Source organism: Lipotes vexillifer, unplaced genomic scaffold (assembly GCF_000442215.2).
Source record: "Lipotes vexillifer unplaced genomic scaffold, Lipotes_vexillifer_v1.1 scaffold7, whole genome shotgun sequence".
In the NCBI taxonomy this organism is placed as follows: Eukaryota; Metazoa; Chordata; class Mammalia; order Artiodactyla; family Lipotidae; genus Lipotes; species Lipotes vexillifer.
In genome coordinates, this window is record NW_006792683.1 from 1,582,214 (window position 1) to 1,606,596 (window position 24,383).

At 36.8% G+C, this 24,383-nt stretch overlaps 1 protein-coding gene across 1 annotated transcript in view; it reads right to left on the reverse strand.

The window, feature by feature from the left end:
* The window catches only part of TTC6 (tetratricopeptide repeat domain 6), a 55,444-nt gene that overhangs the window by 18,249 nt on the left and 12,812 nt on the right, over nt 1–24,383 (reverse strand). Inside the window, exons 2-8 of the mRNA XM_007465837.1 lie at nt 16,033–16,109; nt 15,439–15,599; nt 12,187–12,321; nt 10,864–11,013; nt 9,906–10,046; nt 8,081–8,194; nt 4,956–5,075 (exon numbers count right to left, since the gene is read on the reverse strand). Of these exons, the coding sequence (XP_007465899.1) occupies nt 4,956–5,075; nt 8,081–8,194; nt 9,906–10,046; nt 10,864–11,013; nt 12,187–12,321; nt 15,439–15,599; nt 16,033–16,109 (898 nt within the window). The remainder of the gene's footprint in view (nt 1–4,955; nt 5,076–8,080; nt 8,195–9,905; nt 10,047–10,863; nt 11,014–12,186; nt 12,322–15,438; nt 15,600–16,032; nt 16,110–24,383) is intronic.

Here is a 24,383-nt window from a genome sequence, read left to right on the forward strand (position 1 = left end):
GAATCTTCTTGGGCAGTTTTGGTTGTGAGCTCACTTGACCAAGCTAGACTGTGGAGAGTACTCTATCGTCCCCTGGAGTGACTAAGAGAAACCCTTCCAGACTCCTTTCTCATTTCCAGGAGGCTGGGACGTGGGCATTCTACAGTCTTAAAGGGCAAGGGTCAGAGTTCTGGTTTCTACCCAACGAGGGAGGACCCAACCGTAACGACAGTCTCCCTCCTCCCTCCCCTCCTCCATGCCCTTCCCCTCCCCCTCATCCTTCCACAAACCTTCCTTGGCTGTACTAGAGAGAGGAAGATGGCTGTTTTATGGGGGTAGAATAAGTTTTCTGCTAATACTGGGGGTGGAAGATGGAGCGGTACAGTCAAACTGAGCACTCCTGGATCCTACTGGAGGAAAAGGGTATTAGTCACAGACCCATCTGAGACTATGGACTCCCCACTTAGATTCCCAGCATATTTTGATACTAAATGGAATTATTTGTTAGAAAATAAGAAATGTATTGTCTAATCAAATATGCTACCAGATAACTCCCATAGGAGAATTTTTTTTTTTTTTCTGAAATGGGGGCAAACACAGTGTAACTGAGATTTATTACAAACATTTCCATTAATTTTGGGAGTTATGAGGAGTGACCACAAACTTGAAAGGCTGAGAATACCAAGTTTAGTTTTATAATCAGATAAAACCGAAAAAGTCAGCTTGACTCTATATATAAAATCATTGTGATGCTACATGGTAATTAGACATTATCAGCAACAGACACAAATGATGACTTAGGATTACTCAGAATAAAGCTAACTAGGGCTTCCCTGGTGGCGCAGTGGTTGAGAGTCCACCTGCAAATGCAGGGGACACGGGTTCGTGCCCCGGTCCGGGAAGATCCCACATGCCGCAGAGCGGCTGGGCCCGTGAGCCATGGCCGGCTGAGCCTGCGCGTCCAGAGCCTGTGCTCTGCAACGGGAGAGGCCACAACAGTGAGAGGCCCACTTACCGCAAAAAAAACAAACAAACAAACAAAAAAAACACAACAGAATAAAGCTAACTACAGTTTTTATGATTTTCCTCTTCTGCACTAGTTTTATTTCTAATATGGATCATAAATAACAAACCACACAAAGTCACTCACATACAAAGCAAATTCCCTCCACTCCCTTCCTTCTGCTGATGAGTTTATTTGTAAGACTCTTCACCTGCACCGTCTTCCTGTGTGTCAGAGGATGCGCCCTTGACCTCATCCTTCCCATCTCTGGAAACTTGCTCCATCATCTTCTTCTGCCCTTTGTAACTTTAATCCTTTTCTCACCACCCCGACCTAGTATGCCTTCCCTCAAACCTGCCTGCCCGCAAGCTACACGTGGCTTTGTCTTTCTAGTTCCTGTCACTACCAATCTCTGAAAGCAGAGTCAACACTCACCATCTCCATGTCCCCAAACGCCATCAACTTCTTGTTGTTTAGTAAGTCCAATTTCATTTCGTAATTTGAAAACTGCCTCTAAAGGCATTTTTACATTTATTTTTATTTTTCTCAAAGTAACTCATGCATCCAGGGTAGGGTAGAGGGTCCAATGAAACTAGAAAACTCACAATGCTTACAGGGATACCCCGCGCCACCTCTCCTTATCTCTGAGCCCCGCTCCCCAGAGTCAACCATTTTTACATCTTGCTGTTATTTCTTCTGCTATTTACCTGTGAATTTCTAAATGACATGAGTATTTTTATCATGTTTAACTTCCAACATAGGATAGAACTTAGCTACCTTACACCATCACTCCACACACCTCCCCTTCTCCCACTGTCCCCATATCCCTATGACAATGTGTTTATTTTACTCTTTATTTTACTTCCCTCAAGTGTAGAATCTTTGGCTACCCACTCATATTTAAGTTTTAAAATAGGGAATGGTAGTTTGGGGTGTCTGGGCACCTCTTCTCCACTATCTTTAACCTTGTGAGATTATGTCTTTTTTATTCCTTTATTGTCTTCCTGGTTTTCAAGAGGACAAAGAAATAAACAAAGGTTCTCAATCCAACAAGCTTAACCATTAACTTCCTAAACAATTCCAGTTTAAATGCCACACTCTACTTCCCGTGTTCTTATGAAGATCACACAACTATCAATGAACTAACATGTGTTCAGTGCTCATCCTACTTGACCTTTCTGTTAATCAATCATTCCCACTAAAAATGTTTCCCTGGTTAGGTTTTAAGACTCTGCTCTCGCTTGGTTCTGCATTTAGCCCTCTTATTATTCAGTCATATATTACTTCATTGGTCTACCTCAGCCAGCCTCTTTTTTAAAATTTTTCAAATTAATTTTTTAAATTTACAGAGGGGAGAAACATTTTTTTTCCTTTTAATTACAGGCATATCTTGTTTTATTGCACTTCGCAGATACTGCACTTTGCACAAATTGGAGGTTTGTGGCAATCCTGCCTCAAGCAAGCCTATTGGCTCCATTTTCTCCAAAAGCATTTGCTCACTTCGTGTCTCTGTATCACATTCTGGTAATTCTCACAATATTTCAAACATTTTCATTATTATTGTATTTGTTATGGTAATCTGTGATCATCAGTAATCTTTGATGTCACTACTGCAAAAAAACTACAGCTGACTGAAGGCTCAGATGACGGTTAACATTTTTTATCAATAAAGTATTTTTTAATTAAGGCATGTACTATTTTTTAGATATAATGCTATTGCACACTTAATCGACTACAGTATAAACATAACTTTTATATGCACTTCTATATGAAACAAAAAATGTCACTTATTGCTATATTCACTTTATTGCTGTGGTCTGGAACCAAACCTGCAGTAATTCCAAGGCAGGTCTGTAGTGTTTGCAGGGCATATTTTTTTTTCCAGCTTTTTTACTTTTACCTATCTATATCTTATATTTAAAGTGTGTTTCTTGCCGTCAGAATATTGTTGGGACTTTTAAAAAATTCTAATCTGGCATTTTCAATATTTCAGTTGGTGTGTTTTGACAATTTCCATTTAACATAACTACTGACAAGGTTGAATTTAGGTCTACCACTTTACTATTTGTTTTCTGCTGGTCTCCTCTGTTTCTGTTCCTTTGTTTTCTCTTTCCAGATTTATCTGGGATTATTTTAATTTTTTAATATTCCGTTTTAATTAAAATACTCTTTTTGACTGAGAAGGTCACATTTGAGAAGAAACCTGAAATGAAAGGACGGTGTGAACCAACAGGAGGAAGATTCTACACATAGGGAACAGCCTGTGTGAGGACCCTGAGTCAGGAAGGGAGCCTGGCATTTCCAAGGAATAGCAAAAGGCCGAAGTGGAGTAACCTGAGTGGAGAAGAGAAGAACGCTGACAACAAAGTCAGATCAGCGAGCAGCAGTTAGGTCACTAGGGTCTTGGTTGGCCATAGTTAAGAGTTCAGATTTTATTCTAAGTGTGATGGGACGTCATCGGAGGGCTCTGAGCAGATGAATAACTTGCTCTGCTTTATGTTTTGAAGAGGCGTCTCTGGCTGCTGTGTGGAGAACAGCATGTAGAGGGAAAAGAGCAGAAGCAGAGAGGCCAGCTGGGAAGCTACTGCAGTAATCCAGGGGAGAGAAGGTGCAGGCTGGAAGGAGGAGGAAAGCAGTGGCAAAAAAATGAGAAATGACTGAATTTAAAATATGCTTTGATAGCAGAGCTGACCACACTTGCCCATGATCTAGATGTGGGATGTGAGGAAGGAGAGGGATCAAGAATGATTCCCACCAGACTATGAGCTCCTCAAGGACTGGAAATCTGTCTTACTGATATTTGTCTCCGTATCTTCAATGCCAATGTCAGTACCATGCCTTGTCTGAAGGAACACAGGATTTGGAATCAAGTGAGACCTGAGTTCAAATCTTGCCTCAGTTCTTCCTGGCTGACTAAGACTTGATTTAACCTCTTTTGAATATCAGCTTCCTCTTCCATAAGTTACAGTCATAAATTGTGCAGCATTATTGAGAATCTGGCAGGTAGTACAAGTGTGATGACTAGAGTTAATGCTGTTAAGTACTAAATAAATACTTACTAGGTGGATAACACAGGCCCTGCATTTAATTCTCCAACAGCTGAGGTCTTTTGCTTCCAACCCCCATTTTCCTCACTTTCTCCACCCAACACTATTGTCCAGAGTTCCACAGACTTTTTTTTTTTTTTTTTTTGAAGTACGCGGGCCTCTCACTGTTGTGGCCTCTCCCCTTGCGGAGCACAGGCTCCGGACGCGCAGGCTCAGCGGCCATGGCTCACGGGCCCAGCCGCTCCGCGGCATGTGGGATCTTCCCGGACCGGGTCATGAACCCGTGTCCCCTGCATCGGCAGGCGGACTCTCAACCACTGCGCCACCAGGGAAGCCCTCCACAGATTTTTGCCTACACCAAACAAAGCTTCCCCTACCTGAGGGAATTCTGAATGGTATATCTCAAAACCAAAACCTAAGGGAGTTCAACTCTTGAAGTTATATTTTACCATAGTGTAAATTGCCTAGAATACAGTTTCTCAGACACTTCCTTAATAATAAGTAATTTTGTGGGACAGAATCTCAAAAGATGGCTCCAGAAGTTGAAAAATAATATCAATACAAGGAAAATTGTGAATGAGAAAGAGCACTAAGCAGCAAAGTAAATGATACATAAATCATTTTATTGTTTGTCTGTAGCTAAGACACTCCCTTAGGGGAGATGATAGTCTTGATATTTCATCAATTCGGAATTTTTTTCTTTTACATATTGGCTATTTATCTGTATTAAAAACAAAGTAAAAAAACACTTTTTTTGCAAAGATTCTATTACTCATTCAAAGTATTTCAACACAATTCTTGCTAAAGTTGAATTATTGCTCATTAATATTGCCATTTATTATCAAGAAAAACTTTTTTACTGGTTTTCAGAAGTGAACATGCAAAATCAAGTGGGTTCACTTTTACAAGTAAACGGAAAGGTTTACCTCTAATGCAAAACTGAACTGCTCTAGTTCAGTGTAGATGAGTCCACGATTAATACAGGCGTTTAACATCACAGTTTCTCCAGCATCAAGGAGAAGCACAATTCCATAATCTGTTAATGCCTAAAAATGAAATAATCACTTACAACCTAAAGTCAACTCTTTAGAGCATTACTGCATTGACCATGGACAAACTAGTACCTCATAATTAGTTCTTAAATGTGACAAAATGTATGGCCAAAAATGATCATTTGTTAGATTTAAAGGTTTCCCTTAATTAAATACTGTGGATGTTGCTCCCTCCTAATAAGCGGTGTGCACTGTGCTTGCACTTCACATGTTATCTGTGAATCATCTGTGAACTACTTTTATTGTGTATGGATTGAAGCGGGGATGCAACACCCTTCCCCAACTTAATAGTTTCACCAAATGACTGTTGACATTAAAGCAGAGCACTTGTTACCTTTTGAAATTTAATTTCTTTGTAGTGATTTATTGTTTTCTTCACTGAAACCTAAGTTTTATGGAGGCACAGATTATCCATTTTGTTCACCATTGTAAAGCCAGTAAACTAGCACCATGCCTGCACATACTAGGCATCTGATAAAGTTTTGTTGAATCAATAAATCATAAAGCAATGAAAACAGATCTTAATAAAACTAACAAATAAGCACTTGTTGGAATATTACTTCAATAGTCTCAGTTTTTTTAAGATATTAGCCTAAGCTGAGAATCAACTCAGAGGACCTGTCTCCATTTTTCATCTTTTTTTTTTTTTTTCAATGAACAGCCAAGTTTTTACTGGTCATCTAGTCTGTACCAGGTACTAGGAGCATCCCAAATTTGGGCTGGAGCTGAATCTCTTAATTCATTTTCCTTCTGAACATTTTGTCCAAAAGAGCCATATGGTTTCATCAGAAAAGGCCCAAATCATATCTCTATGCCTGTAGCACATGCTAACTGAAAATACAAATAAAATGGTACTTTACTATTTGCTTAGTGGTTCTCCTCTACTATTCCATGATTGGGCACTCAAGCATCTAAAAGAATTGTACAATTAAATATCCTATATGTATATTGTGGCATAACTATAAATAAACATTGACAAAGCTGTAAAAATCATTTGTAACACTTGTAAAACAAAACAGAACTAGAATGTTTGCCATTTTACTTTCACAGAATCACAGAATTAAAACCTATATATATATATGTCAAGATGCCTTAGAAATCCACTAAGCAGCTGAATATGTGACACAAGAGGAAAAAAAAGCTGGGAAATGAGATTTCGTGAAGGTCACAATGAGCAGGCTTTGTGTTTTGCCTCTGCTATTATTACTAACCTTTCAGCCTTGGGAAAGTTACTTAACACTAAGCCTCAGTTTCCTCATCCACAAAAGCGGGATATTTATAACTCATCATGTTGTTGTAGAAGCCCACTTTAAAATATTTAGATTATACGTTGGTAAAGCATTTAGCCCAGTGCCTGTCACACAATAAGCCCTAACTGAGAGGTAACTGTTACTGTTTTTATTAATATAAGGTGATAGGAACCAGAATTCACCTTTTCTAGTTTTTATGAAATCATATCTTGGGAGTGCATTTTCTGCACAAAGTACTTGGGTTTCCTCAGTCTTGTTATGGCAGGGGGGGGGGGGAAAGAAAGGGAGGAGGTGACGCTGTAAAATGACATCTGGTCCACATGCTGGAGGTCAGATGGTTTCACAAAGCCACCTAAAGACTGTTAACCAGAAGCAAACAAACCTGCAAACACCGATACAGGTCCCTATTCCCTGTGTGACTTGGATGTGTTTCTAACCTCATCTGTAAAAGGAGCCCATTGGATGAAAAGCGTTGTGTACCTGGCAGCTCTAAAATAACCAATATGTTCTTATTCTAGTTAGGTTTCTATTTACGTAGTTTTTCGTTTTCTTTATTCATGGAGCACTAGCTCTGTTACACATCAGAGATAACAAAGATAGTAGTTCCCTGCCCCCACCCAGACCACTGTTTGCAGTTCAGGGTTACCCAGAAGAGGCAGGAGTAGGGGTGGGGAGGGAGCTGTCAAAGATACCTGCTGTGCAGGTCACTCTGATAAATGATCCTTTAATTAGCTCCTAGAATGGTTTACAACAGCCTGTGTTAAAAATTAGTTATTCATTTGTCAACATTTCTGGAGGAAACCTGATAATCCGGTTACCAGGAATTCTACATCCTCTTAGAAACAATGTTTCTCAACTTCTTCCTTCCATAGCAAATAAATGACTAAATTTCTAAATGTTTTAAACAAATTTAACTTTCCAAGTTTCCAGGAGATTGTGGGAGTGTGCCCACACACAGCAGCAGGTACATGATGCAGTCTTTTAAAGAATGCTTCATTGACTATGGAAGTGGATAGAAACAAGGAAACGGAAACAAGTGGACAGCATAAAGGGAAGCAAGAGATTGGACAAAACACTAAGAAACTACTGACCTGCTCCCCAGTGAGGGATCCTGACTGGAAAAGAACCAAACCAACAAGGAGAGAGTGGACAAGGGGTAAGATTAAAAAATATAAAAGAGGGCTTACACTGGTAGCATCTGCATCAGGACAAATAGAGAAAAAGGTTTGCTGCAGCCATCAGTTAGGCCTTCAAAACGCACAGATAATCCTGGTCACTGGTCCCTGAGCTGGAAACCATCACTCAAAACTCCCTGCTGCATCTGTGGTCTGACCACTGTAAAAAAAATACCTCCACAAACTATTGTAGTTAATGTTGAGATTTTGAAGCAAACAATATTGCTAGTGATCACTGCTTAAAAATTCTGCACACGTTTATCAGTAGAAACATTTTCTCAAATGAAAATTATGTAATACATTTAAATTTACATGGCCTTTAAATGCTTATATAAGCACTGTAAAATTAATTTTTCTTTTGACATTGCAGAGATTGTATAAGAAAATTTGGTAAGCACTAAAAAAGAAAATAAATATTCTCTGAAATGGTTCTTTGGTTTCTCAAGTTTTATGTGTATTTCCACAGAATTATTTTTCCAAAATTGTAACAAAACTAATAAGAAAATACTTTACACATGCTTTAAATAAGTTTACAAATGCTTTAAAGTGTTGTTTACTAAGATGGTCATCTTACCATTTGAAGTTCATTTATCTTGGTGTAACATAATGCTCTGTTATAAAATGCTATATAACAGTTTTTATCCATGTTGATAGCTGTAGTTAAATCTGTAATCGCTAGTTTATAAGTCTATAAAGAAAAAATAATTAAGTGAGAAGGGTTAATCATAACGGACTGAAATTTAGTTGTAAAATAAATTCTTGATTCTATCAGAGTTTTGAGAATACTCATTTAACCACTCTGTGTATCATCCGTGAAATTAAGACAATCAAGCTAATCTTTCACAGAATTAATTAAGTCCCTTGGTAGGAACTGCTATAGTTTCTCTCACATGCAAATAAAATTCAATATATAAACAACTTTAAATGATTATCTTATTTCCATTGCTGCTATATAGCAAGGAAAAAATTAAATTTCTTATGGATAAAAGAGAAGCAAGCCTTATTCATCCAGCAAACATTCACCAGAGCTTGCTTGCTTCTGTCACTCTCACTGTCATATCACATAATCGTCATGTTTTCTATCCATGTTTTCTTTTGCTCCTCTTTGATGCTTCTCTGATACCTTAGATCATCCATTTATATAGATAGTAATTTTCATGGAATTAACAGGTAATGCAAGGTCTTACCTTTGCTTTAAGGTATTATTTGCAAAATATTTCATATGAAATGGCTACAGAGAAAGTTCAAAAAAGAAACACAGGGAGAAAAAATGTATTCCTTGAAGCATCAGATATCGATAGTGTTGCTACATCCAGTAATTTCCATTTAGGAACCATAAACTCAAGTAACGATTTTGTTCTGTGTGTATAACTGTATTATTTAAAATAGTAAAATAATAAAAAATTTCAGACAATCCAAATGTCCGACAATAAAGTGGTGAAAAGTACACTATGGTGGAATATTATGCAGTCATTAAAAATAGTATCTTCAAAGATTATAAGAAGCAGGGCACAACACAGATTATGTAAGTAGCATAGTCACAATTTTGGAAAGTATATATGACATTTTATTAAGAAAAAAAGACAAAATTCAAATACATCAAAATGCTCTCAGGGGGCTTCCCTGGTGGCGCAGTGGTTGAGGGTCCGCCTGCCTATGTGGGGGACATGGGTTCATGCCCCGGTCTGGGAAGATCCCACATGCCACGGAGCGGCTGGGCCCGTGAGCCATGGCCGCTGGGCCTGTGCGTCCGGAGCCTGTGCTCTGCAGCGGGAGAGGCCACAGTGGTGAGAGGCCCGCGTACAGCAAAAAAAAAAAAAAAAAAAAAATGCTCTCAGGAATTACCATTTGATGGTGGGAAAACAGGTGATTTTAATCTTCTCATTTATACCTCTGTATTTTCCAAATTCTCTACAATGAATATTACTTTCCTAATAAAAATACATAATTAGGGCTTCCCTGGTGGCGCAGTGGTTGAGAGTCCGCCTGCTGTTGCAGGGGACACGGGTTCGTGCGCCGGTCCAGGAAGATCCCACATGGCCCGTGAGTCATGGCCGCTGAGCCTGCACGTCCGGAGCCTGTGCTCCGCAGTGGGAGAGGCCACAACAGTGAGAGGCCCATGTACCGCAAAAAAAAAAAAAAGAAAAAAGAAAAAAAAAAAACATAATTAGTGCTATTTAAAATGCAAATGTCAAAAATAAATATCACCATTTTATGAAAAATTATGAATTGAAATCCTTTTGATGTACTGTCAAAGTGTAACACCTTCTATGTAGTTCTGCCTTCATACCATGGCAATTCTCCTCTCACAGAGGATAAAAAGGTAGTGAGTCCCTCCTTGGCACCCGAGCAGCCACCCACTCTAAAATACCAGAGAACAAGGTAGGAAATTGCCTTACCTTGTTGTAGTATTTCAGAACTCCTCTGTAGACGTAGGCACGCACACTCTGAGGATAAATTTTGATGGCCTCATTACAACTCAAGATTGCTTTGGAGTATCTGCCTTTCAAACCATAGTAGGCTACTCGACTTAAATATGCCTTTTCAGAGAAAGAGAGGAGGAAAGCAGGAACAGATATTTTAGTAAAAGCATCAGTTCTACCAAAATATATGGTAGCTGGAACAAATTTATGCCACCCAAAGATGGTATAAAATATAGACTTTTTGTCACTCTCTTTTATTAAGAAAATTTCAAACATACAGAATAATTGAAAGAATACTACAGTAAACACCCATATGCCTACCACCTGGATTCAATAATTATTAACATTTTTCAATTTTGTTGTATCTATTTTTTTCTGAACTATTTGAAAATAAGTTGTAGACATCATAAAACTTCACCCCAAGTCTTCCAGTATGCATCTCCCGTGAAGAAGACATTCTCCTACATAACCACACTACCACTGTATATCTAAGAAAATTAATAGTATTTCCCTAAAATCATCTAATATTTCATCCATATTCAAATTTCATATGCTTTTAAAATCAATATCCAACTGAGTTTCACCTGTTGGATTTTGTGTTGTCTCTAGTCTCTTAAGAGGTAGGAATCAATGTGACAGCGAAACAAGAAGTAAAATTAATAACATAGTATATAAAATAATTATTAATAGGTACATTAAAATATTTACAATATTTGTATACACCACGATTCACGAAGCACTTTTACCTATATAATTTCCCTGTTGGAAATCATATTTTTAGTTCAAGGGGAAATACAGATATATGGATTATTAAAACTGCTGAAAAGTGGGTAAAACTAACTGTTGCTAACTAATAACAATTACATTTAAAGATTTAATAGTTTTAGCAAATTTAACACACTTTCCAAACCACTGAAATTGTTCACTTAAATACCTGGTAATGTTTTGGATCAAGGGTAATTGCACGATTAAAATCCAGGATTGAACTATCCTTGTGGAGTTTTACTTTACAAAGCCCACGTTGATAAAAGCCTTCTGCAAAATCAGGATCTGCTTTCACAGCTTTTGTAAAAGAATCAAAAGCCTAGAAGAGCAAATCATGTAGTGAGTAGAATGTATTAATTTAAAATGTTAATACATTACAGTATATAACTATTGTTGAAAAGTTTTCATTTTAGTTTTTGGTCATTTTAAATATGTTTCTCCCAGCGAACCTTGTGGAGCAAAAAACATTTATGAACAAGCCAGATTTATTATTATAATTTACAGGTTCCCTTACTCCCAGGCTAATGTCTGCATAATCCATGTTGTTACAACACTTTCAGAGGTGTAACTTTAATCATTATTCTTCCTGTTGTGTTTCTTCAAAGAAATCACAATTAGTACATTTATTTTCCATGTGGGCCAGCAGATATATGGTTACAAAATTTCAAAGCAATGGAACTCCAAAATTTTTCCTAATATTGTAAAGCAAAGCTAGGTTTCCTCTGCTTGTCCAAAAGGGCTAAAAACATGAAAAATATTTGTAATTAATCTTATATTTATTGTAATTTTTTACAATAAATGGAACAACTAATCAAGTGCAACTCTTTTTTAAAGTTATGAAGATGCAAGTTTCAGACACTGTCCACCCCTATGAATATAAGGACTGGAAAGGTGTGTGTGTGTGTGTGTGTGTGTGTGTGTGTGTGTGTGTGTGTAGTTGTGGAATATTCAAAAATAGCCAATGGAAAATACATATTTATCATATCATTGAAAATTTTGAAATGGAGAATTCTGTGAAATAGCCAAATACTGGATAAATACATAATAATTGAATCAACTGGTTTTCAATGAATCTGGTTTTATTATGATTTGAATTGCACAGCTGTCAATAGGAGAAATCAAACAGTGTCCTAATCATTTTCCATTTATTCTACATTACACAGAAGCAGTCAATATAAAGTACTTACAATTTAATAAGTAAATTTATACTAATGTGATGAAATTTTGATATAATAATTTCTTAAATTGGTTTAGTGGGAAACATGCGTTAGTCTTCCAAATAGTGTTGACAAACAGGCATCAATAAAATGTTTGAATAAATAAAACAATGTAGTAGGTTTTGCAGGGTGCAGACTGCCTATAGTAAGCCAAGCTTTATAAGAAGCTTTGGTCTAGTCACTCACTGTTTAGGTAGCCTTCAGAAATGGAACTGAATGCAAGGAAACAATTTCTAAAACCATAAAATACCTATGCTCTTAAATACATAAAATACCAGTTGTAAGTTGCCTTCCTCCATGTAACAAAGACCCAAGTGATACAGACAGTCTGATGAAGCTGCTACGGCATTTCGTCCTTTAGCAGAATGAGAAAAGATATCCAACGCCTTTTTAAACATTCTCATGGCTTCCTATAATGATTTTTAAAAAAAGAGAGGGAAGGGAATTTTTTTTCTAATATTTATTTAACACAACAGCCTTAGATGTTAAAAGGAATCCTGAGCACACAGGATGAGCACTACTCTCATTTCACAAGAGGACACACAGACCTGGTAAAGACACAGATCTTGTCAGTGCACCAAGAGGGAGGACTTCTGACAGGCAGGAAATCTGACCCACCCAGGTGCCTATCCTACAGGCAGGTACGTAAGCAGGGTTACACAAGTGGACTTTTGGAACTGTAATTTCTAAATTCTAAAGGGTATTTTCTCGTAGTCTTAAATCAGACTAAAATTTATAGACCAATTTATGACCAATTTCCTAGTAATTATCCTGAAGGGAATGCCAGGCAGCTATTAGGTAGTAAAAGTTCTCCACTGATAATATCTGACGTTGTTTTAATCAACTTTTATTTTGTCCTGCTATGCTCTCAAGGGGGTTCCATTGACACCAGAAAATAAACTAACATCAAAAATTACCCATTTAAACTATTCTGGCAAAATAGTTGAAACTCTTAATGAAAAAAATTCAATTTCCCAAATAGAAACACGTTTTCATAACTAGCTATTCAATGTTATTTACCTAATATATAGAAATACAGCTACTTGTGACTCTTTAGCCCACTTTCTTAATTATATTAAATTGCTAAAGAAACAATGAGGTTGGGCTTCCCTGGTGGCGCAGTGGTTGAGAGGCCGCCTGCCGATTCAGGGGGCACGGGTTCGTGCCCCGGTCCAGGAAGATCCCATATGCCACGGAGCGGCTGGGCCCCTGAGCCATGGCCGCTGAGCCTGCGCGTCCGGAGCCTGTGCTCCGCAACGGGAGAGGCCACAAGAGTGAGAGGCCCGCATATCGCAAAAAAAAAAAAAAAAACAATGAGGTTTAACTTGGATGTCTTTGGGCCCACCCTTAGTTTACGTAACATGTCTCTTACCTCAACATTCATCCTTCCAGCCTCACTCTCAGCACATGCCTTTGCAATAGAAAAAAATGCATCACCTTCTCAATTTCCCTCATTTTTACTTTTCAAAGTCTCTATATCTTCTTCATTTCCATCTTTTTTTCTCCTGTCTTTGAATGGTTTCCTTTCTTCTTTTCAGAGCTAACTCCTCAAGCTGTGCCCTTGACCCCAACAACTCCTTCTGTCCTGCCTTCTGCTTTTGGATCTCTGCCCCTTCATTGCCTCCTGGAGTCCATAAAGTCTTCCATCACATTTAAATTAAAATGAACACATCTTCACTTCCTCCTCTAGCTGATGTCCCACCTCTCTTTCCTTCACTACTCTAAAAAGTAGTGGACGCTCTCATAGGGCAAATGTACATTCCAAACACAGTACCATGGCAACCGTGTGGAGAAAAGCTTGGAAGAGTTCAACACTATTATATAATTCAAACAAAATACAAATATGTTCTGGACTAGGATAATGACCAGAGAAATAGAGAAAGGAAGCAGATTTGAGAGACATTTAGAAAGTAGAACCAAGAGAGCATGACTATTGATTGGGTAGAAGAGGGACCCAATCAAAAGTGACTTCAGGTTTCAGGGAGGTTAAAGTAAATTTAAGATTATTCCAAAGAAGGAATTTGATATCATAAAGGTGTCAATTCTCCCTAAAACAACCTAGAGATTCAATACAATTCAATCAAAATTCCAGCAGGGTCTTAAAATCTTGACCAGCTGGAAGAGTAAAGGCCCAAGAATAACCAGGAATTTCCTGGAGAAGAATATGGTGTGGCAACTTGCTCCACCAGATGTCAAGAATTACAATAAAGCAACAGTAGTTAAAACATTGTACTATTAGGCCAGGGATAGAAAAATTGACCAAAGGAATAGAATAGAGAGCCCAAAATCAGATCCACACACACATGAAAGGTTATAATAGGACAGATGTACCACTTCAGATCTTTGGTTTAGGAGAACATTTCAATAAATGATACTGGAACATTTGAGTATCCATATGGGGAAAATTGAAATTTTATCACTATCTCACATTCAAAAATTTCAATTTAAGGTAGAGTGAGGTCTTAAATGCAAAAAGTAGAATTTTTAAACTTTCAGAAGAAAATATGGGAAAATATCTTTATGACCTTGGTGTAGGGAGGGAATTTTTTTTTTTTTTTTGCGTTACGCGGACCTCTCACTGCTGTGGCCTCTCCCGCTTCAGAGCACAGGCTCCAGACACGCAGGCTCAGAGGCCATGGCTCACGGGCCCAGACGCTCCACGGCATGTGGGATCTTCCCAGACCGGGGCACGAACCCGTGTCCCCTGCATCAGCAGGCGGACTCTCAACCACTGTGCCACCAGGGAAGCCCGGGAGGGAATTTTTAAACAAGAATTTTTTTTTAAAGCTGTGACAATAAAACAGAAAGAGATATATTCAACTACATTAAAATTAAGATCCTCTGCTCATCAAAAGACATCATGAAGAAAATTTTAAAACCAGCCACAAATTGCAAGAGGAAACATGACACACATGTAACCAACCAAGGACTTACTTATACAGGACTTATTTTTTTTCAATGCCAAAACTCAATATGAACAAGATAAACAAAAATGTGTACAGCAAATTGATAGAACAGGAAATATAAACATATAAAAAGATGCCTCAACCTTTGCTCAAACTGAGAAATGTGAATTAAGACCATAATGAGACATTAGTTTTTATCCACCAAACTGATAAAAATAAAGTAGACAGCACCAGTTACTGTAGAGGGTGGAGATCAACAGGAATACTCATACACTACAGGCGGGAGAATAAATTGGTACAACCCTATGGAACAATGTGCCATTTTCTTGAAAGTTAAACATTTACATTCTCTACATACCAACAATGTTAACAGAAGACATGAAAAAGAATACTACCCTTACTCTTAAGAGGAAAAAAAACAAAAGGAAACAACCCAAATATTAATTAACAGAAGAATCAATAAATAAATGGTATGGTTTAGTTTTGTAAAAAAAAAAAATATCTATCTATCTATCTATCTATCTATCTATATATATATATATATATATGTAAGCAGTAATTCCAAGCACAATATAAAAATTCCATTAATAGGTTTAGTAAACGTTACTCAAGACTTTTCACCTTGTTTCTCTTGGCCTTCATTTGAGCTTTTGCTAATAGAGCATACATGGTGACCTCAGCCTTATTCAAAGTGATCCCATCTAAGACCTGAATGGCCTTGTCATGTTTCTCACAAAATGAATAAATGAGTGCTTGCTGTATAGGACTCAACTCAATGAGACCTAAAAGGAAAGGAAAATTTATCAATAACTTTGCCAAGTATCTAGGACTTAGAATATAATTATTTTAAGACAGTCAAGCAATTCAATAATCTATTTTTACAATATGAATTAATAAATCAATATGATACTAAAATCTATTTACTGTCAACAAACAATAAGACATTCCAACTACAAACGAACAAACAAAAATAACAGCATAAGCCTGGTATTTCCTATAATAATCTCTCTCACAAAATTCACTAGGCTATGAAGCATTTTACAAATTGGTTACATACATGTGAAACTGAAGTTTTAGTTTCAAAATCTAACTTTGACTCTCAAGTGAACCCTTCATGCTACCTATACAGAGCTACTGAAAATAGTATAAAAAATTTAAAGAAGTATTTCTTTTTAAATTAAGATAACATTATAATTTTACATTGATTATATTTACCTTTGGTCATTTCTGCTACTTGATAAATAGTGAACTTTGCAAGATCATACCACTTCATCCTAAGAAGATATTGTCCTCTGGAAGAAATAACAGCTTTTTAATTCTAAGCAGTTAAAAATAATTTTTTAAAAATAAAGATTTTTATATTCAGTTACTTAAAATTTTAATACATTTATTCATACTTATTATAATACATTTATTCATACTTATGTATGACAAAAACAACGTGGAAATTATAAATATTTTATGTAAGTCTAAATAGGCCAATTAGCGTGGAGATGTGAGAAGAAAACAATTTAGGAAATGTGAAGCTGAAAGAAAAATAGATCTTATTGTAATTATCGGCATTTTAAAAGTTATACTCTGTTGCTGAGAAATTTTAAAAGCTAAACACAGTTTAAGGGGCATACCAATGGAGAAGTATTTACATAAATTGTTAAAATGTGGTTCAAGAGTTAAAAGACAAAGCAAGACCTTATCAGAAAGCATTGTTCCAGTCCATTTTCCCATTTTCTGTAAATCCATTTCCCATGTTAGTTAATTATAATATATTTTTGGTAGTGATAGCTCATAATTTGCAGTGGGTCCTTTTATAGCAAGCTCTACTGCATTTGAAATACAATTCAATGTATCTTTTTTTTTTCACTGAATTATCTGAGGTTAATACTTGGTACCTCTGGGTACACAATCAAAATATATTACCTTACTTTCACGAGATCTGTGATAACTATCTAACCAGTAATCTAGAGAGGCCTCAAAGAACTTAAACACAGACAGTTGTGTTTTGATGCAAGGACAGAACAAAGGGAAAGATCTGTTATCTTATATTATGAATTATCTTAAAGTTTAACAAAAACAACTATATCTGACTTGCTGATTTGGAGATGGCCATTTCTGGGAGATTAAATGTAAAACAAGGAGGCTGGAAGGATCAAGAAAGAACTAAGGATTCCAACAGCTAGCTCAGATACTAAGTTATCCCAAGAAGAATTCTATTTCTATACACATACCTTATTATATATAATTGGATTCCATCTGGCTGAAGGTGGATAGCACGAGATAACTCTCTTACTGCCTTTTTCAATTTGTGCAACTGTTGAGTGAGAAATAGAAACTTAGCTCATAATAATACTGATTGCTTCCTTTCTGATAGTTATTCCCTCCCACCCTTCAATACAGAAATTTTGCAGGAATCTCTCCTAATACATGTGTTTCTTAAGAATCATCAAAGCAAATGGGATACAGAGAAGTTAAAAAAAAGATTTATGAAGCAAAGTCTTTTTTTTTAAATTATCTTTAAATTTGAAGAATGATTACACAGATCCACAAATACATAGTTTTAAATAAATATGATTATATCATATATTCTAGTTTGTTTTTCTTTTTTGTTTAGCTTTTCAGTTTTCTCCCTCAACCGTAACACCTTTTACACCAAACTTTACTCATGTTAATAAACTAGCTTGCAAAGGAATGTAAAATAAAAAGTAAAAGTCAATTCCACTTAAAAATAAGAGAGGAAAAACAAGCTTGCACTGAAGGAGTAAAATGAATGAATAAAACAAAATACAACGATGAAAAAGATATCTGTTTAAAATCAATATACAATGAAAAGTAAACAATGATTCTTTCCTTAATACTGGTTACAGAGCATAATCTGAATTTATACAAATTTTTACAAACATTGGGGAAATTACAAAAGGGGGAACTAAACACATCCCAGCAAAATGAACCTGGGACAACCAACGACTCCTCTTACTATGCTGACATGGTAATCAAAACATCTGTGCATGGAAGTAGACAATACCTGTTAAAATGGTACGAAGTGTTTGGAGGAAATAGTGACTGGAGTCAAAAGAGGGAATTCAAAAGGAGGGAGTCTGAGATGTTTTTAAATAAATTTAAGAATTACTGTGGAACTTGAGGCCTGCTGCTTCTCAAGCTAACCCTGATCAGGTTGGTGTAATTAATAAACCACCTTGTCATATGCCTGCATTGCTCCACCTGGTTCCAATCATACATAGCTGTGCATTGAGGAAACCCTGACTGGGAATGATGGAAGCTCACTCTCTGGTCTTTGCAAGCTTTCCTGGGGTTGGACTTCTCCAGGAAGCATTAGATTGGATTTACCCTGGAGCCTAAACCCACACTGTAGGCATATGTATTCTTCTATATACATACACAGGGTCATTGTTTTATCTACATGGGATCATACTGTATACACTTTAAAGTCTTCTAAATCTTGTTCTAGAATATCTCTTGGAAATACCTCCAAATCACCTGGCATAATTCTAACTATTCTTTTTATTGACTATATAATACTCTATAGTGTGAATACAACAAAATTTATTCAACCATTACTGTGAAGAGGTTTTTGTCTCCTCAGAACAATGAGTCTTTGAATATATGTCCTTACACCTTGATATTATGCTGGTGCTTTGGTTTCTAAATATGCTCAGAGGAAATTCCAACTTCCCCATAAGGCCTCAGCTCCATCAACAGGGAGTGAAGCAAAAGGGCCACACACACTCCCCACCCCTTCCCAACAGGGATCAAAAGCAAACCTGCCCTGGGGACAATACCAAAACGGCCCCAGGGTCTTCTGCTTCCATCATCAGGAAGGTAAGGACTTAGTCACACTGCATCCTGAGATGAAGACAATGAGAACAGAGACTCTAGCAAACTCCCAATGGACATGAAGTGTGAGCAAGAAATGAACCTTTGTCACTTTAAGATGGTGATTTTGAAGTTTTATTTGTTGTTGTTGTTTTCCACAGCATAACAGGGTATCCTGACTGAAACCAATGTGGGGAGAGGACTTGTAGGAGATGAGGGCAGAAAGGTAACAAGGAGCCAGTTCACATGAGCTCTTGTAGGCCTTTGGCTTTTGCAAGATTTGGCTTTTATTCTGAGCACAAAGGGAAGCTATTGAAGGGTTCCAGGCAAAGAAGTGAAATAATCTGATTTATGTTTTAACAGGATCACTATGCTGCTGTTTTGAAAACCCATCAGAGAGGAATAAAGAACAGAAGCAAAAAGACCAGGAGGCTACTGCAATAACCCTGGTGAGAAATCAGTGTCTTGGACAGGACAGTTAATGATGGAGCAGTAGAAGGGAATATCTATTTTGAAAGGTAGACACAACAGCTAACAGTCTTTATCTCTGGAAAGTCCAAGTTGGTTGGAGTCAGAGAGAGCTCTTATTATTTACTATGTTGTTTGAATTTTACACTAAGGATATATTATTTTTTTAATTTAAATAACTTGTAAATTTTTTAAAAAATTTAAAGGAAAGTGTGAATGATTTGGACCCCATTCTATGCACAGATCTCATTCTATGAACTCACCCATTCACTCACTCCTCATACACACACACACAAAACTGATGGATTCGAAAATGTTAACAGTAGTTATCTCTAGAGAATGAAATAATGGATGTTTTTTAATGTATTCTTATTTGCATACATATATTACATGTGGTAAATATACATTGCTTTTGTAATAAGAAAAAAAACAGGCATTATTTAAAAAAAAAAAAAAAAAAGACAAAAATTCACACCTAATCAGGAGAGGATTTTTAAGTGGGTAATTATAGTTAACTATCAATATATCTATCTAATATGTATTGTTTATAAATGCATTAGGCTCTGTAATTAGCTGAAAAAGAATACATTGATATATTTTAAATTACATTGAACAAATATTCAAAAAATTAAAACATTTTTAAAAAATCAAAGTTCTCAAACCTTAAATACCTTATGATAGGCTTCTGCTCGACAAATATAGCTTTGAATATACATAGGGTCAAGTCTAATAGCCTCAGAAAAATACCAAGTGGCTTCAGTGTAGTTATCCAGGTGTAGTAGATATATGAGGCCAATATTTATATAAGCCAAAATAATGGTTCTAAAAAAAATGAGAAAGCAAAATATTCTTAGACATTTTAATTATTCCAGATGTTCTCCAATTATAAATGAACCTAATGAAATACATACGTCAATTTAAACCAGGGTTCTTTCTCTTGGACAGGACAGTTTTCCTAAAGCAAAGTAAATTAGTTAAATACTTTCTATTAAAAATTATAAACACCTTTATGAAATCCTTAGTTAGGAACAGACATTTGTAGAGTCTGTGCTAGGAACTGATTTCCTGAAGTCTCCTAGGCTCTTGGCAGTACTTGACTCTTCCTTGACTTAATCTTGACTTATCTTGGATAACAAGCTTAGTTTTCCTCAATTCAAAAGTTTTTGCCTCAAGCTATGCTATATTCGCCAAGAGAAAGGGTGAGGAACGGTAAGAGCAAATATTCTCGAGGCTTAGGGTTAAAAATCCTCTCCACAGAGGTATTAGCCCAGTTGCTTTTCTATATCAAATAAAAGTTGTTTTTCTCTCTTAGAATCAAACAATTTTCAGTGTAGAAATAACCTTAGAAATTATTTGTTCCACGCCTCTATTTCAAAATGAGGAAACTACACATTCTGTAGCCCAACTGCACAGAAGCCCTGACCCTTTTGCCGACTGCCCACTTTCTGGCTTTCTGCAACTGAAACTCATTTCTTTCTCTTCCTGACTCAAAAATATCCCAAAGAAAAACACTGTGTCCATTGTGGAGCCATGTTCCATGACTTTTCCCAAGTCAAGTTCAAAGTTTACCTTAAATAAGCTAAGTAAGCAGTCTGCCGGTTGGCACAGAATGGGCATGATTTGTTACTCTTTCTGACACCTTCTATTTTAAAGAATACTTCTTTGGAAAGAAGAGGAATTATTTAATTAAATTCTGCTTTTTACAGCCCGGCTTTCTGACTAGTGGATGTAACCTTCCAGTCTGTTCCTTCCTGAACCTGTGTTCTAATGGTATTTGCTTTACTAAACAAAATATAGCCAGAAGTTCTAAATAGAGGACTTCTTCCCACTGAGTGGTATACTGTGCCTAGCAACAATATAGCAAGCAAGTATTTTGCCATTATTTTAAAACTTGATGACAATTTTCCATGAACTTAACTTCAAAAAGTTTTAACCTGGGCATCCCCAAACTGCTCTTAATTACTGGTTGATTTTGCTATCCTTGGATTTAAACTCCTCTCAAACCCATTCAATCTCTAAAGTTTGCAAAAGCATCTGAGGCAAACAGATATTGAGAATAGTTCTTATTTTAGAAGTAATCTTATTTTCAGAGGTAGTATTCTAATTCTAGGATGACTTCATAATTGTCTCGTTTTTACAAGGTTATTAATGATGAGGGGAGAAAGCTTTTTCTTTCACCTTGGTATTTTCTTGATTTTATATAAAAGTGAAATCAGTAAGAATAAAGTAAGTAAGAATAAGTAAGAATAAAAGGGAAAACATACCTTTCTAGAGAAATAACAGCTTCAAAGTCACAAATTGCCAGCAACCAAAGTTTTAGATTCGCATAGAGTATGCCACGATGTAGAAAACAACTAAGATTCTCATAGCCATCATTTATGAGAGCTTAAAAATAAAGGTATATATCTTATTCAGGTTCTGAACAAACATATCTGAGTTATATTTTAACCTATGCCCCTTCCTACTGCTTATTCTTATTTTTTTAACATTACATAAAATAAAACATATCTATAATGAGTGTACTTATTTGGTGAGTAAAAAACAGTACTCACATAAAAAAGTGTATTTGTATATACGGAACAATGTGACTATTATGGTTCACAAACTCATTAGAGCTAGAAGAAATCCTGGTATTAATCTAGGATAGTCCACTCACTTTACAGATGAAGAGATTAAGGTCCAAAGGGGCCAGGTACAGTGACCATGCAAATCAATGGCAAAGATGGGCCTAGAATCTAACCTCTGATCCACTGCAGTGGACTGCAGTCAGAAAGGTGCCATTGCCCTTGATGGCTTGTTATTATTTGGAAGATAGGAAGGCATCATTACTGGCCAAAGAACAGGTTCTGGTACAAACCCAGACTGGGGCAGACAGCAGAGGTCAGGCTTATACACATAAACCAGGAAGGACAGCTCAAAGAGGCTACTCCAATTGCAAGCAGACCTTGGAGTTAAGGCAGGCAACTTGACTATGCGTATCCCAAAGAACAGAAGCATGGGGCAAAAATAACCTCCTCTCCGGACTCCAGGCATGTGGCTCTCATCAGTGACCAGTCTAGCAGTCTAGAGGTTATCTCGTGTCTCCTCACTTGCTGATTCCCCCTCAACTTTCAAAAACATGCAATGAAGTAGATGAGATTTTTACATTTGATCCACATCACCCAAGCTTCTCAAGCTAAAAAGGGAAAGTTCTGCAAAAAATGTACATAATGTTCACAGCCTGGGACACAAATATGCACAATACTAGATTTGGGGAAGTATTCCTAGTGTAAGCAGTGATCGTACAGATTAAGTAATCACTTGAAGGCCATTTGACTGCTCAGTTCACAGTATGACTGTCTAGCAAGGAGAAAAATAGCTGCAGTTGGTTAGTTGGTTGCTCTAGAAAAATAGAAACATTCTTGTTTTTTAATTTATTTTTTTTAATTTTTAAATTTTATTTATTTTTTTATACAGCAGGTTCTTATTAGTCATCAGTTTTATACACATCAGTGTATACATGTCAATCCCAATCGCCCAATTCTTCACACCACCACCACCACCACCCCGCGGCTTTCCCCCCTTGGTGTCCATACGAGAAACATTCTTCTTGAGGAAACAAAAATATTAGAATTACTTATCCTCTTTGTGCTTCGGTCTTCTCATCAGTAAAATGGGGATGATAGTAGTACCTACCTCATAGCATTATTCTGAAGAGTAATTGAGACACTCCATATATAGCATTTAGAATAGTGCTTGGCAAGTAGTGAAATGCCTAATGAATGTTAGATATTATTATTAGCTTAGAAAAATATATTGAGGGTCCTTTTTGATTGTGAAAGATAAAACTCCTTAGGCTATCCTATAGGAAAAGATTGAGGCTAAAATAAAGCTGGTCTGCTCTGAATAATTAAATGACAAGGATCTGTATTATTGTGATAGCCTAGAAAAGAGCGGGTGAAAAGTCCAAAACTTGGAGAAGAGGGAAATACGAGAAAGCAGCTCTTAGGAAGACCAGGAAGAAAGGGGTTTAGCCAGATGGCAGATGGACAGGGCTGACAGAGACCAATAAAAGATAAACTTACAGAAGTAAGGGTGTTTAGCCTTCAAATTTAAATTATCTGTGCTAACTTTATCCTCTGAACCCTAAAACATTTAGTAACAGATGGTAGCCATGTGCAGTGAACTGGTGAACAAAAATGGAGACTCAATCAGACAGCAGAAATTAGGTACAAAGATTCCAAGAGAATTGAACAGGAATTCTCAGTTCTCTCTTCTAGGAATCCTTGGAAATAGAAGGGAGGGCACTAGACTCCTCTCAGCACATAGGATGGGCTTTGAGTTATTTTATTTGAATATTCATGGGAAGGGTGACCTCAGAAGGCAAATGGATTTAGATATATCAAGAAACAATCATCTTTTGGAGTTCCCTGGTGGTCTAGCGGTTAGGATTCGGCACTTTCACTGTTATGGCCCGGGTTCAATCCCTGGTCAGGGAACTGAAATCCCACAAGATGCAAAGCACTGCCAAAGGAAAAAAAAGGAGAAACAATCATCTTAGATCGCCTCCCCTGAGGAGCTATGTATTCTCTTCCTAAGAGTCTAGTGGTCTCCTTAATCTCTAGATTCTGCCTCATCTAGGATGTTGGGCTTCTAGCACTTTGCACCCAGGTGAACACAGCCATGTTTGGAGTGTTGGACTCTGGCTAGAATTTGCCAGTCAGGATGGGCTAATTTATTCAGCTGGACACTGTTTACTGAGCACTTATTCTATGCCCAGAATTGTGGACATATTCATATACCAAGAATGCACTGGTGCAGGGTAAAGAGGAAATGGCCACTTTTAGCTGCTGCATCCTCTTACTGAGGATTCTCAAAGCCCATTTTTTGTCTAAGGGTTACAAAACTCTGAATTTGACTAATCCATGGGCTGGGTCTATGGAGTAGGACACAGCCCACTAGGAAAAATCACTGCCATTTTATCAAGACGACTAAGAAATAGGCCTGGATTTCCATAAATAGCCTCAGAACTTCATATATAGAAAGAGATTTCTTTGATATGATATTCTCTCTTTGTCACAGTTGTACACACGTAAACACACACACACTCATACACACTAAAAGGGAATACTAGAAACACTTTTAGCTAAATTATTGTAGCTTTAAGTATAAATAAATATCTATGCTATGTAAATATATATAAGTATATATATATATAAATGTATAACAATATACATATTACATTAGTCATCCCACATTAGTATTCTACTCCACGAAAGTGAGCTGCTGAA